Source organism: Chlorocebus sabaeus, chromosome 20 (genome assembly GCF_047675955.1).
Source record: "Chlorocebus sabaeus isolate Y175 chromosome 20, mChlSab1.0.hap1, whole genome shotgun sequence".
Taxonomy (NCBI): Eukaryota; Metazoa; Chordata; class Mammalia; order Primates; family Cercopithecidae; genus Chlorocebus; species Chlorocebus sabaeus.
Window position 1 is genome coordinate 95,924,818 of NC_132923.1, and position 15,640 is coordinate 95,940,457.

Consider the following 15,640-nt stretch of genomic DNA (forward strand, 5'->3'; position numbering starts at 1 on the left):
GGAAGTTGACTGTGATATAGATTTCTATTTCCTTTACAGGTCATTTTACCTGGGACAAATACCTAAAAGAAACATGTTCAGTCCCAGCGCCTGTCCATTGCTTCAAGCAGGTAATTGATTTTCAACATCTTTAGTAGGTGGAAGATAAGTCATTTTTTAATGGTTTTTAGACAATCAAAACAGGAGGTGGAAGCCCTTGGGCTTCTTACCTCAGGGCCCCAGAATAAACTTCTATGGGAAGAACACAGCTCAAGAAGTGAAATTTGGTCACTGTGAGTTTTGGCAGCAGATATTCTTCCCATCTTCATCCCAAGTAACACCCTTGCCTCCTTCTTTACCTCCTTGAGGATATTCTGTGTTACTGAAAACAGCTGCTAATTTTTACTAGAGCTCTTAATTCAGACAGGAAAGAGAGTTATAGTCCATAGACATTGTTGAAAATGGAGCAGTATTTCTTTCTCTGTACTCAGCACTCCTGTCACAATCTTATCTTTCTACAAGAATGTTGACACTGAGTCTCACTCAGTGAAGCATTTCAGGAGCTCATCAGAGGTCATCAAGAGTTTCCCACAAGGATTAAGTAACCCAGAAAATGCACAGATGGTATTGACTATATCAGTGTATGATATGGCTGATAAGCAAAGAAGTGTTCTGGTGCTAAACAAAGCTAAACATCAGGAAGTTACCTACAATCTTTTCCTTTAGTACTCAAAGGTTATTTCCTCACACTGTCAACATTTCGGGTTGAGTTTGAATTTTGTCTGTTTTCTTTTTCTTTTCTTTTTTTTTTTTTCTGAGATGGAGTCTTGCTCTGTCACCCAGACTGGAGTGCAATGGCACAATCTCGGCTCGATGCAAGCTCCGCCTCCTGGGTTCACGCCATTCTTCTGCCTCAGCCTCCAGAGTAACTGGGACTATAGATGCCCGCCACCATGCCCAGCTAATTTTTTATATTTTTAATAGAGACAGGGTTTCACCATGTTAACCAGGATGATCTTGATCTCCTGACCTCATGATCCACCCACCTCGGCCTCCCAAAGTGCTGGGATTACAGGCATGAGCCACCGTGCCTGGCCATAGAATTTTGTCTGTTTTCTAAGTAGAAATACAAATTCGGGACTTCTGCTCATTTGAAATGAAAGGGACTGAATTTATACTTCCACCTGAAACCATTTTTTAAAAAGACAGCGTATGTTAATAATGGTTTGGTTTGTTTTGTTTTGAGACAGTCTCACTCTCTCACCCAGGTTGGAGTGCAGTGTCGTGATCTTGGCTCACTGCAACTTCTGCCTCCCGGCTTCAAGCAGTTCTCCTGCCTCAGCCTCCCGAGTAGCTGGGACTACAGGCACACAACAACATGCCTGGCTAATTTTTGTATTTTTAGTAGAGACAGGGTCTCATTGTGTTGGCCAGGCTGCTCTCCAGCTCCTGATTTCAGGTGATCCACCCACCTTGGCCTCCCAAAGTTCTGGGATTACAGGTGTGAGCCACTGGGCCCAGCCAACAATGGTTTTTAAGTCACTAAAAATCATGCAGCCAAATAGTGATCTCTAGATCAAATGAGTTGAGCTGCCTCTATGATTTTCTAGCTTGCTGTCTTAACAGTTTCCAGACCATGGCCCAGGGAAAGGGAACTCATGTTGAGCCCAGCAGACTCCCTAATTGGAAGAAATGGAAGAAAAAAAAATGAGAGTCCAGAGAAACCAAGGTGGCTAGAATTTACAGGATGGAATATCAGATAGGAGAAAGCTACACACAAAACCACAGCAATCATCAGAGGATCCAGGAAAAGACTACCATTTTATACATGCATATGAGAAAACTACCTAAGGCCAAAGGAAAAAGCTATCTGAAAGGATTCAAAGGAATAGAACCTGGCACTCACACAGGGCTGCGAATAGTTCCTGATCTCAACAGTTAGACTAGAACATCTCATAATTGATTGGGCATTGGGTATAATACTCAGGAAGGTCTTGCTCAGTATTGGAAAATAATTAACACTGAGCATTGAACTTTATATTATTGAGCATTGCTTCAGTCCAGTCTGACAAATCATAAAGGTAAAACTCAAGAGGATCAAACTATTTTATAAGTAACTTAACTGCATCGAGGAACAAAGCCCAAGAAGATTTACAGGAATGCAAGAGTATCCAGTACCCAACAGGTAAAATTCACCAGATCTAACTTTCAATCAAAGACTACCAGGCATGCAAAGAGGCAGGAAAATGCAACCAATCATCTAGGGAATAATTGATTGAAACCGGCTCAGACTCTACACAGATCATAGAACAGCAGACAAACACATTAAAATAATTATTTTAATATATTTGTTATGTTCAGATATTAAGCAGAGACATGGAAAATATTGAAAAGACTCACTGGGCTACTATGTGGGAAGTGAAAAATACACTAGATTGGATTAATGCCAGAAGAAATTAGTAAACTTGAAAACATAATAATAGAAACTATTCAAAATGAAACACAAAGAGAAAAAGGAATTTAGAAAAAATGAGAAGAGCACCAGTGAACTATGGGATAACTTCAAGTGACCAAATAGACATGTAATTGGAGTCCCCAGAGGAGAGAAGTGATGGGGGATAGAAAAAATATTTGAAGAAATAATGGCTAAAATTTTTCCAAAATTAAAAATAACGGCCGGCCACAGTGGCTCACACCTGTAATCCCAGCACTTTGGGAGGCCAAGGTGGGCAGATCGTGAGGTCAGGAGATTGAGACCATCCGACTAACACGGTGAAACCCCATCTCTACTGAAAATACAAGAAAATTAGCCAGGCGTAGTGGTGGGCAGCTGTAGTCCCAGCTACTTGAGAGGCTGAGGCAGGAGAATGACATGAACCTGGGACACAGAGCTTGTAGTGAGCTGAGATCGTGCCACTGCACTCCAGCTTGGGTTACAGAGCGCAACTCCATCTCAAAATAAATAAATAAATAGATAAATAAAATAAAACTCTAGGTCCACAGAATCAAGAAATTCAAGGAATCCCAAAGAATAATAAGAAGAAAACTACTCTGAGGCATATCATAATCAAATTGCATAAAACCATTGATAGAGAAAACTCAACAGCAGCCAGAGAAAAAAGACACTTTATATACAGGATAACTAATGTAAGAATTGTATTTCTTGTTAGAAACAATGTAAGCAAGAACAAAATTGAACAATACCTTGACAGTACTAAAAAAAAAACAAAAAACCTGTCAACTTGGACTACTGCAGCCAGCAAAGATGTCTTTCAAACACAAAGGTGAAAGAAATAAAGATATTTTCAGATTTACAAAAGCTGAAGGAATTCATCACTCACAGACTTACACCTCAAGAATGTTAAAGGAGGTTCATCAAGCTGGAAGAAAATGATATCAAATGAAATAACAGATCTATACAAAGAAATGAAGGTCACTGGAAATTGTCATTATAAGCCTAGATATATAAGATGTTTTCTTATTTAAATCTGTGTAAAAGGTAATTGTGTAGACAATAATAACCCATATATTGTGAGGATGATATATATAAGTAAAATGTATGATAAGAGTAGCACAAAGGCAGGAAGGGAGGAATCTTAGGTATATTACAAGGTTCTCATGCATGAAGTAGTACTATCTTACTTGATAAGATAGACTGGTAAGTTAAAGATGTTTGTACTGTAAACTCTAATGCAACCACTAGAATAATGGGAAAAAATAGCAAGATGTTTTATTTAAACCCAGCTATATCAGTAATCAAATATAAATGGTCTAAATGTTAAAAAGCGGAAATTGGCACATTGGATAAAAAGCAAAACCCAATTATATACTGCCTTCAAAAACTTACGCATGTTTTATGTTTCTTTACTATTGAGCTTGCTATGATTGGAAAAATTATGCTTTAAATAGGTTAAAAGTAAATGTATGAAGATGATATACCATGCTGACATTAGCCATAATAAAGGTGAAATGGCTATATTAATATCAAAGTACACTTCAAACCAAATAATACTAACAGGGTTAAGGAAGTTAATTTTATAATGATAAAGGAATCAAACAGATCCTGACATGAAGCAAAAACCAATAGAACTAGTAGGAGAAACAGATAAATCCAAAATTATCTGTAGTCAGACTTTTAATACTCTTTTCTATATAATAAAAGAACAAGTAGAGGAAAAAAATCAGCAAATATATGGTGGATTTGAACAACACTATGAACTAACTTGACCTAACTGACATATATAGAATACTGTCCAACATATGTAGAATACACATTCTTTCCAAGTGCATGCAGAACATTTATCATGATAGACCACATTCTGCACCATTAAATGAGGCTTCAGAATTTTTCTTTCTTTCTTTCTTTTTTCTAGGGCTTGAGAAATTTAAGAGGATTTAAGCAATACAAAACATGTTATCTGGCCAGGTGCAGTGGCTTGTGCCTGTAATCCCTGCACTTTAGGAGGCCTAGGCAGGCAGATCATCTGAACTCAAGAGTTCAAGACCAGCCTGGCCAACATGGTGAAACCTCATCTCTACTAAAAATACAAAAAATAGGCGTGGTGGCACCTGTAATCCCGGCTACTTGGGAGGTTGAGTCAGGAGAATGGCTTGAACCCGGGAGGTGGAGGTTGCACTGAGCCGAATCATGCCATTGCACTCTAGCCTGGGTGACAGAGTGAGACTCTGTCTCAAAAACAATAACAACAAAAGTGTGTTCTCTGATTGTAAGGAAATTAAATTAAAAAACAATGGTGGGAAGTTATCTGGAAAATCTCCATGTATTTGAAAACTAAGTAACACATTTTTAAATACTCCATGAGTACTTAGAAACTGAAAGGAACATTAGAAAGTATTTTCAACTCAATGAAAATGAAAGAACATTTCAGAATTTGTGGGGTGGTGCTAAAGCAGCTCAATTAATGACCTCAGTTTCCACTTTAGAAAAGTAGGGAGAAAAAAAGAGCAAGTTAATTTCAAATTAAGCAGAGAAAAGCAAGTAATAAAGATTAGACTATAAATCAGTGAAATAAAAATATAGAGAAAAAGCCATTGAAACCAAAAGCTGGTTCTTTGCAAAGACAAATAAAAGTGATAAACCTGTAACTAGAGTAATCAAGAATAAAAGAAGACACAAATCACCAATATCACAAATGACAGAGGACCGGACACAGTGGCTCACAGCCGTAATCCCAACACTTTAAGAGGCTGATGCAGGTGGATCACATGAGCCTAGGAGATCAAGACCAACCTGGGCAACATAGCGAGAACCCATCTCTATGAAAATTTTTTTAAAGTTTTAAATTAGCTGGGCATGGTAATGCATGCCTATGGTCTCAGCCACTTGGGAGGCTGAGGTAGGAGGATTGCTTGAGCTCAGGAGGTCAAGGCTGCAGTGAGCTATCATCACACCACTGCGCTCCAGCCTGGGTCACAGAGTGGGTTCCTGTCTTAAAAAAAAAAAAGAGAAAAAGAAGTCAGAGAAGTGACTTCACTATAGATTCAGCAGATAATAAAAGAATTAAGGGAGTACTATGAACAAATGTATGCATTTTACTCTTAACAACTAAGATGAAATGGATAACTTTCATGAATGACACAAATTACCAAAGCTCAGTCAAGAAGAGAGAAAACCTAAATGGCACTATTTCTGTTACAGAAATTGAATTTGTAGTTAAAAACTTTTCCACAAAGAAAATTCCAGTCAATACAGAATTTGTAATATTTTTTCCTTAAATGTTTGAAACTTTACTGGTGTTTCAAACATTTAAGGAAAAAATATTACGAATTCTGTATTGACTCTTCTAGAAAATTTAACAGAAAAGGATGTCTCCTAACTCATTCTATGAAGGCAAACATTTCTGACACCAAAACCAAGCAAAGACATTGAAAGAAAAGAAAACTGTGCAGCCATATCACACATGAAAATAAATGTAAACATTTTAAGTAAAATTGAAGGGAAAAAATTTAACAATATGTAAAAAGAATAACTCATCATGACCAAGTGGGGTTAATTCTAGGAATGCAAAGTTGGCTTCAATTTCAAAAATTAATCAGTGGAATTTACCATATGTACACATGCTAAAGAAAAAAAATACTATTGTCTCAATAGATGCAGAAAAATCATTTCACAAAATTAAATGTCTGTTACTAAATAAAAACTAAAAACTCTCACCAAACTAGAAATAGAAGGGAACTTTCTAAATCCTAAACTCTAAAGGGCATTTATTAATATCATAAAGGGCATTTAATAATATCATACTTAATGGCGAAAAGGCTAAATGCTTTCCCCTTAAGGTCAGGAACAAGACAAGGATATCTGCTCTTGCCAGTTTTATTCAGTATTGTACTACCAATGCAAACAGGCCAGAAAAAGAAATAAAAGGGATCTGGGTTGAAAGATTAGAACAAACACCAAGGAAAATGTATACAGGACAAGAAAGTACATGAATAGAGATGCTCAATACCATTATTTCATTAGGGAAATACAAATTAAAAGTGATTAGTAAGCTATCACTATACATTTATTTAAATGGCTCAGATTTTCAAAAGGCTGACCATATTAAATAGTGGCAAAGATGTAGAGTAAATGGAACTTTCATATGCTGCTGGTGAAAATGCAAAATGGTTCAACTACTTTGGGTGGGGCAGGGGTGGAACTAACAAATATGCAAAATTTATATAAAGGAAATTTTAGAAGATGCCTGACCAAAATTTTGTTTCATTAAAAAAATAGAGTGCACTTTGTCAAACTTAAGAACTTCTGCTCTTCAAAAGATACTGGTAAGAGAACAAAAATACAGGTCACAGACTATGAGAGAATAGTTTTGCATTTCTTAACAATAGGGATATGCTCTAAGAAATGAATTGTTAAGCAATTTCATCGTCGTGCAAACATAGAATATACTTGCACAAACCTGGTTGCTATAGCCTACTACACACCTAGGCCATAGCCTATTCTTCCTAGGCTACAAAACTGTCCAGCATGTTACTATACTGAGTACTGTAGGTAGTTGTAACACAATGATACTCGTCTACGTAAACATATCTAAACATGGAAAAGGTACAGTAAAAAAAATATGGTATAAAAGGTATACTAACACTTGTACACCTGTATCAGGCACTTACCATGAATGGAGCTTGTAGGACTGGAAATTGCTGTGAGTGAGTCAATGAGTGAGTGGTGAATGAACATGAAGGCCTAGGAGATTACTGCATACCACTGTCAACATTATGAACACGTACACCCAGGCTACACTAAATTTGTTTAAACATTTTTCTTTCTTGAGTAAGGAGTTAACCTTAGTTTACTGTAACTTTTTCACTTTATAAACTTAAATTTTTTAACTTTTTGACTCTTGTAATAATACTTAGCTTAAAACACATTGTACAGGTGTACAAAAATAATTTTTACTTTTTTAATTTTAATTTTTTTTTTACCTTTTAAACTCTTTTTGTTACAAAACTTAAGACAAACACATACATTACCCTAGGCCTACACAGACTCAGGATCATCAGTATCACTGTCTTCCACTTCTACTTCTGAGCCTACTGGAAGGTCTTCAGGGGCAGTTACATGCATGGATGGAGCTGTAATCTCCTATGGTAACAATGCCTTCTTCTGGAATACCTTCTGAAGGAGCTGCCTGAGGCTGTTTTTTTAGTTAACTCTTATTTTTGTATAAAGAATACACTCTAAAATAATGATTAAAAATATATATTAAACACATAAACCAGCAACATAGTAATTTGTTATCAAGTATTACGTACTGTACATAATTGTATGTGCTATACTTTTATACAGCTTGCAGCACAGTAGGTTTTTTTACACCAGCATCACCACAAATGTGAGTAATATGTTGCTGTAGGACCTTAGAACAGCTGTAGTATAACTAGGATGCAGGAATTTTTTAGCTCCATTGTAATCTTATGGGACCACAATCTATATATAGTCTATTGTTGACCAGACGTCATTATGTGGAACATGACTATACTTGCAAATGACATAACTGACAGCATTATTTTTCAAATTGATCTGTAGATTCAACACAATCTCTGTCAAAATGCCAGCTGCCTTTTTTGCAGAAATTGACAAATTGGTGCTAAAATTCTTAGAAGAGACCCAGAATAGCCATAGCAATCGTGAAAAGAGAGAACAAAGCTAAAGCATTCACATTTCCTGATTTCAAAACTTACTACAAAGCTACAGTACTTAAGATGTCATGGTTCTGGCAGGAAGATAGACGTACAGATCCTTGAATTAAAATTGAGAGTACAGAAATTGACCCACCAATTTATGGTCGATTGATTTTTCACAAGGATACCAAGACAGTTCAATGGGTTTTTCAACAACTGGTGCAGGAACAGCTGCTTATCCACATAGAAAAAAGTGAAATTGGACCCTACCTCTATGCCATATACAAAAATTAACTTCAAGAGGATCATGGACCTAAATGTAAGAGTTAAAACTACAAAACTCTTTAAAAGAAACACAGGAGGAAATCTTCATGACCTTGGATTAGATAATACAACACCAGAAACATAAACAACAAAAGAAAACATAGATAACTTAAACTTCATCAAAATTAAAAGATTTTTGTTTCCACACCATCAAAAAAGTGAAAAGGACAACCCACGCAATGGGAGAAAATACTTGCAAATTATATATCTGGTAAAGGACTTGTATCCAGAATATAGAAAGAACTCTTAAAACTCGGGAATTAGGCCAGGCGCAGTGGCTCACACTTGTAATCCCAGCACTTTGGGAGGCCGAGGTGGGTGGATCATGAGGTCAGGAGATCGAGACCATCCTGGCTAACACGGTGAAACCCCATCTCTATGAAAAAGACAAAAAATTGTCCGGGTGCCGTGGCGGGTGCCTGTAGTCCCTGCCTTGGGAGGCTGAGGCAGGAGAATGTTGTGAATCCGGGAGGCAGAGTTTGCAGTGACCCACTGCACTCCAGCCTGGGCAATAGTAGAGCAAGACTCCATCTCAAAAAAAAAAACAAAAAAACAAAACAAAAACAAAACAAAACTGGGAATTAAAAGACAACATGATTTTAAAATGGACAAAGAATTTGAATAGGTATTTCTCCAAATATATACAAATGACCAGTTAGGCACATAAAAGATACTCAGTAGTCATTAAAGAAATGCTAATCAAAACTGCAATGAGATATACATCACATTGACTAGATGACTCTAACATCAAAAAGACAATGGTAAATGTTGCTGAGGATGTGTAGCAACTGGAACCCTCGTACATTGGTGGTGAAATTATGAAATCCTGTAGCTACTTGAGAAGACAGTTCAGAGGTTACCCAAAATGTTAAACAGAGTTACCACATGACCCAGCAGTTTCACTCATAAGTATATGCCTAAGAAAATAGAAAACATGTCCACAGAAAAATACACCATAAATGTTCATCACATCATTATTCATAATAGCCAAAAAGAGGAAACAACCCAAATGTCCATCAGCTGATGAATGAGTAAGCAAAATGTATATCCATACAATGGAATATTGTTCGTCAATGAAAAGGAATGAAGTACTGATACACTCACTGACATGGGTGAAACTTGAATCCATTTTGCTAAATGAAAGAAATTATTCGCATATTGGCCACACATCATATAATTCCATCTGTATGAAATGTCCAGAATAGGTAAATCCATGGAAACAGAAAGTAGATTAATGGTTTCTAGGGCCTGAGCTGAGAGGGTAGTGGGGAATGACTCCATTGGGACATGGGGTTCATTTTGGGGGGATTATGGAAATGTTATAAAATTAGATAGGAATAGTGTTTACACAACTCTGAGAATATTCTGAAAATCATAGAATTATATACCTTAAAATGGTAATTTTCTGTTTTGTGATTTAAACATATACCTACCATATGATCCAGCCATTTCACTCCTAGGTATTTGTGCAAGAAGAAAGAAAGTGTATTTCCCTACATGAAATTTTGTACTTAAATGTTTCTAGCCGCTTTAGCAAACCATATCTCCATCAGCACGGTTATACTGCTCAACTGTAAAAGGAAATGAATTATTAATATGGTTGAATATCAGAGTGGTTATGCTGAGTGAAAGAAGCTAGGCAAAAAAGAAAGTACATCTTCTGTGATTCCTTTTAAGGCTAGAAAATGCAAAGCAATCTACAGTGATAGAAAGTAGACCATTGGTTGCCTGGGTACAGAGGTCCTGGAGGGGCCAGAAGAAGAGATTACAAAAGAGCATGTGAGGACTTGCCATGTTCATTATTTTTATTGTGGTGATGCTTTCACAGGTTTATATGGTGTATATGGTAGCATGGGCATATACATATGTCAAGACTTACTAAAGTGTATAGTTTATTGTATGTCAATTGTATGAATTGATTAGTAAGTTATTGTCGAAATAAGAAAAAATTAACCCCCAGTAGTCAGTGTGGTAGATATACACATCAATATACTAAAATATTCCACAAAGAGACACAAAGAATATTATAGTTTAATAGGACGTAGTAGTCCTAAAAAGACTAAAAAGGGACTAAAAAGTCCCTACCTGGAAGGGTAGGGAGTTAGAGAATTATAGGATGAGAAAATATTTAATTAACTGGCCTATATAAGACATTCTTGTCCTTTTTTTTAACTGGTATGGGTCTATTTGATGCTTCATTGGGAAGTAATTTTTTACCCTTCATCTTACCTTTCGTTGTTTCTTTTGCATGAAACCTTTCTTAATTATTAGGGAATAATTCAGTTGGTTGTCCCTGGCCCAGCTATAACCAATCTGAATCCAAAATGTGAATTTTGGGGGTTTACTGTTAATCTGTCTAAACCTCATACCTTGTTTTTCCCAGTCCTACACACCTCCAAGCAACGAATTTAAGATCAGTATGAAATTGGAAGCACAGGACCCCAGGAACACCACATCCACCTGTATTGCCACAGTAGTTGGACTGACAGGTGCCCGCCTTCGCCTGCGCCTTGATGGGAGTGACAACAAAAATGACTTCTGGCGGCTGGTTGACTCAGCTGAAATTCAGCCTATTGGGAACTGTGAAAAGAATGGCGGTATGCTACAGCCACCTCTTGGTGAGTAGGTAAACCCAAACTCTTTCTAGCCAATTATTAATAGTTAGCTTCCAAAAACTGAACATTCTAATATGGGAAAGCCTAGGTTCCCCTGCTTATCCCTTATTTTTCATATAGTCTCCTAAAAAGGCCCACCCAAAATGAAACAAGCTGTACAATTTGGACATCTCCATCTCTGCATTAGCTTATGATAACCAGGCTTCTCCCAAATTATTTCTGACAAGAAATGACACCCTTTTTCTTCTTGGCCGGTGTCCATTTACCTGAGAGAGAGAATGGAAGGAGGTCTTGTCATTTAACCTATCTCAAAAAGCATAAAGCTTTCACCAAATCCTATCATGATGACAAGAATTGAGAGAAAATCTGCCAGTAGAAAGCATGACTGTTATAAGGATCTCTTATCTCCTTTCTCACTAATTCTCACCTGGTCCTTGGAGTTTTCTCACTTTGAATCCATTATTACATGAAAATCATTTTTTAAAATATGATACCCCCACTAGGTTTTTCTTTCCAGATAAGATTCCCCTCCAGCTTTTGCCTTAATAAATCTGAGGGATTCAGCCCTTCTTTTCAGTTACTGTCAATCACTATTATGGGGAATCTCAATGGGGGACCGAGAGAGTTAGATTATGGACTTCGGCTATATTTTCTCTAAGGGAGCTGTGCTAGATTGAGAGTTGGAGAGCATGTATCTTGGGCTCCCTAGGTACTTATTTAATGTTTTCCCCCATTAAAAAAACAATTGTAACGTAAAAATTTCAAACATATAAAAAGGTAAGAGAAAAATAGCATAGTGAATGCTCGTGTAACCTTCATTGTTGAAGTCAATATAGTTTTATCTATACTTATATACACTTTCTGTCCCCACCTCCAATTGTTAAACATAGTATCATTGTATCATGAAAGTGTTTAGTATGTCTCTGTCATAGGCAAGGATGTCTTAAACCATACCATACTGTTATCACATATAAATAAGCCAATGATAATTTCTTAATATCAATAAGTATTTTAATGTGTTTAAATTTTCCGAATTGTCTGTCTCTCTCTCTCCCTCTCTGTCTGTCTCATTTATATCAGTTTTTCAAATCAGAATCCAATTAGAATCCCCACACTGCAGTTAGTTGATATGTCCTTTAAGTTTCTTTAAATCTACGAGTTCCCCTCTGCTCTCATTTTTTTCTTGCAGTTTACTTGTTTAAAAACCTAAGTCATTTGTGTTTTAAATTTCCTAAAATTATATCTTGTTGATTGTACTCTTGTGGTATCATTTTTTTTCTTTTTTTTTTTTTTTATTATACTTTATGTTCTAGGGTACATGTGCACAACGTGCAGGTTTGTTACATATGTATACATGTGCCATGTTGGTGTGCTGCACCCATTAACTCGTCATTTACATTAGGTGTGTCTCCTAATGCTATCCCTCCCCCATACCCCCAACCCACAACAGGCCCTGGTGTGTGATGTTCCCCTTACTGTGTCCAAGTAATCTCATTGTTCAGTTCCCACCTATGAGTGAGAACATGCAGCGTTTGGTTTTCTGTTCTTGCGATAGTTTGCTGAGAATGATAGTTTCCAGCTACATCCATGTCCCTACAAAGGACACAAACTCATCCTTTTTTATGGCTGCATAGTATTCCATGGTGTATATGTGCCACATTTTCTTAATCCAGTCTGTCATTGATGGACATTTGGGTTGGTTCCAAGTCTTTACTGTTGTGAATAGTGCTGCAGTAAACATACATGCATGTGTCTTTATAGCAGCATGATTTACAATCCTTTGGGTATATACCCAGTAATGGGATGGCTGGGTCAAATGGTATTTCTAGTTCTAGACCCTTGAGGAAACGCTACACTGTCTTCCACAATGGTTGAACTAGTTTACAGTCCCACCAACAGTGTAAGAGTGTTCCTATTTCTCCACATCCTCTCCAGCACCTGTCATTTCCTGACTTTTTAATGATTACCATTCTGACTGGTGTGAGATGGTATCTCATTATGGTTTTGATTTGCATTTCTCTGATGACCAGTGATGATGAGCATTTTTTCATGGGTCTGTTGGCTGCATAAATGTCTTCTTTTGAGAAATGTCTGTTCATATCCTTTGCCCACTTTTTGATGGGGTTGTTTGTTTTTTTCTTGTAAATTTGTTTGAGTTCTTTGTAGGTTCAGGATATTAGTCCTTTCTCAGATGAGTAGATTGCAAAAATTTTCTCCCGTTCTGTAAGTTTCCTGTTCACTCTGATGATACTTTCTTTTGCTGTGCAGAAGCTCTTTAGTTTAATTAGATCCCGTTTGTCAATTTGGGCTTTTGTTGCCATTGCTTTTGGTGTTTTAGACGTGAAGTCCTTTCCCATGCCTATGTCCTGAATGGTATTCCCTAGGTTTTCTTCTAGGGTTTTTATGGTTTTAGGTCTAACATTTAAGTCTCTAATCCATCGTGAATTAATTTTTGTATAAGGTGTAAGGAAGGGATCCAGTTTCAGCTTTCTACTTATGGCTAGCCAGTTTTCCCAGCACCATTTGTTAAATAGGGAATCACTTCCCTATTTCTTGTTTTTGTCAGGTTTGTCAAAGATTAGATGGTTGTAGATGTGAGGTATTATTTCCGAGGGCTCTATTCTGTTCCATTGGTCTATATCTCTGTTTTGGTACCAGTACCATGCTGTTTTGGTTACTGTAGTCTTGAAGTATAGTTTGAAGTCAGGTAGCATGATGCCTCCAGCTTTGTTCTTTTGACTTAGGATTGTCTTGGCAATGCGAGCTCTTTTTTGGTTCCATATGAACTTTAAAGCAGTTTTTTCCAATTCTGTGAAGAAAGTCATTTGTAGCTTGATGGGGATGGCATTGAATCTATAAATTACCTTGGGCAATATGGCCATTTTCACGATATTGATTCTTCCTATCCATGAGCATGGAATGTTCTTCCATTTGTTTGTGTCCTCTTTTATTTCACTGAGCAGTGGTTTGTAGTTCTCCTTGAAGAGGTCCTTTACATCCCTTGTAAGTTGGATTCCTATATTTTATTCTCTTTGAAGCAATTGTGAATGGAAGGTCATTCATGATTTGGCTCTCTGTCTGTTACTGGTGTATAAGAATGCTTGTGATTTTTGCACATTAATTTTGTATCCTGAGACTTTGCTGAAGTTGCTTATCAGCTTGAGGAGATTTTGGGCTGAGATGATGGGGTTTTCCAAATATACAATCATGTCATCTGCAAACAGGAACAATTTGACTACTTCTTTTCCTAATTGAATACCCTTTATTTCTCTCCCTTGCCTGATTGCCCTAGCCAAAACTTCCAACACTATGTTGAATAGGAGTGGTGAGAGAGGGCATCCCTGTCTTGTGCCAGTTTTTAAGGGGAATGCTTCTAGTTTTTGCCCATTCAGTATGATATTGGCTGTGGGTTTGTCATAAATAGCTCTTATTATTTTGAGATACATTCCATCAATACCGAATTTATTGAGAGTTTTTAGCATGAAGGGCTGTTGAATTTTGTCAACGGCCTTTTCTGCATCCGTTGAGATAATCATGTGGTTTTTGTCTGTGGTTCTGTTTATAAACAGAGATATAGACCAATGGAACAGAGCAGAGCCCTCAGAAATAATACCACACAGCTACAGCCATCTGATCTTTGACAAACCTGACAAAAACAAGAAATGGGGAAAGGATTCCCTATTTAATAAATGGTGCTGGGAAAACTGGCTAGCCATATGTGGAAAGCTGAAACTGAATACCTTCCTTACACCTTATACAAAAATTAATTCAAAATGTATTACAGACTTAAATGTTAGACCTAAAACCATAAAAACCCTAGAAGAAAACCTAGGCAATACCATTCAGGACATAGGCATGGGGAAGGACTTCATGTCTAAAACACCAAAAGCAATGGCAACAAAAGCCCAAATTGACAAATGGGATCTAATTAAATTAAAGAGCTTCTGCACAGCAAAAGAAACTATCATCAGAGTGAACAGGCAACCTACAGAATGGGAGAAAATTTTCGCAATCTACCATCTGACCCAGGGCTAATATCCAGAACCTACAAAGAACTCAAACAAATTTACAAGAAGAAAACAACCCCATCAAAAAGTGGGCAAAGGATATGAACAGACATTTCTCAAAAGAAGACATTTATGCAGCCAACAGACCCATGAAAAAATGCTCATCATCACTGGTCATCAGAGAAATGCAAATCAAAACCATAATGAGATACCATCTCACACCAGTTAGAATGGTAATTATTAAAAAGTCAGGAAACAACAGGTGCTGTAGATGATGTGGAGATATAGGAACAGTTCTGCACTGTTGGTGGGACTGTAAACTAGTTCAACCATTGTGGAAGACAGTGTGGTGATTCCTCAAGGGTCTAGAACTAGAAATACCATTTGACCCAGCCATCCCATCACTGGGTATATACCCAAAGGATTATAAATCATGCTGCTATAAAGACACATGCACACATATATTTATTGCAGCACTATTCACAATAACAAAGACTTGGAAGCAACCCAAATGTCCATCAATGACAGACTGGATTAAGAAAATGTGGCACATACAAACCATGAAATGCTATGCAGGCA

General features: G+C 37.0%; 1 protein-coding gene across 27 annotated transcripts in view; it reads left to right on the forward strand.

Moving 5' to 3' along the window:
- The window catches only part of SCMH1 (Scm polycomb group protein homolog 1), a 225,838-nt gene that overhangs the window by 85,554 nt on the left and 124,644 nt on the right, over window positions 1-15,640 (forward strand). For 21 of the 27 annotated variants that reach the window (XR_012089692.1, XM_073007426.1, XM_073007428.1 and 18 more), the window contains 2 exons: window positions 40-110; window positions 10,823-11,057. Coding sequence is in view for 26 of the 27 variants with exons in the window: in XM_073007426.1 (XP_072863527.1) it covers window positions 40-110; window positions 10,823-11,057 (306 nt within the window). In the remaining variant the exon portion in view is untranslated. Of the gene's footprint in view, window positions 1-39; window positions 111-10,822; window positions 11,062-15,640 lie in introns of those variants that run through there. The other 6 variants (XM_073007433.1, XM_007979222.2, XM_007979224.2 and 3 more) reach the window with 2 other exon arrangements.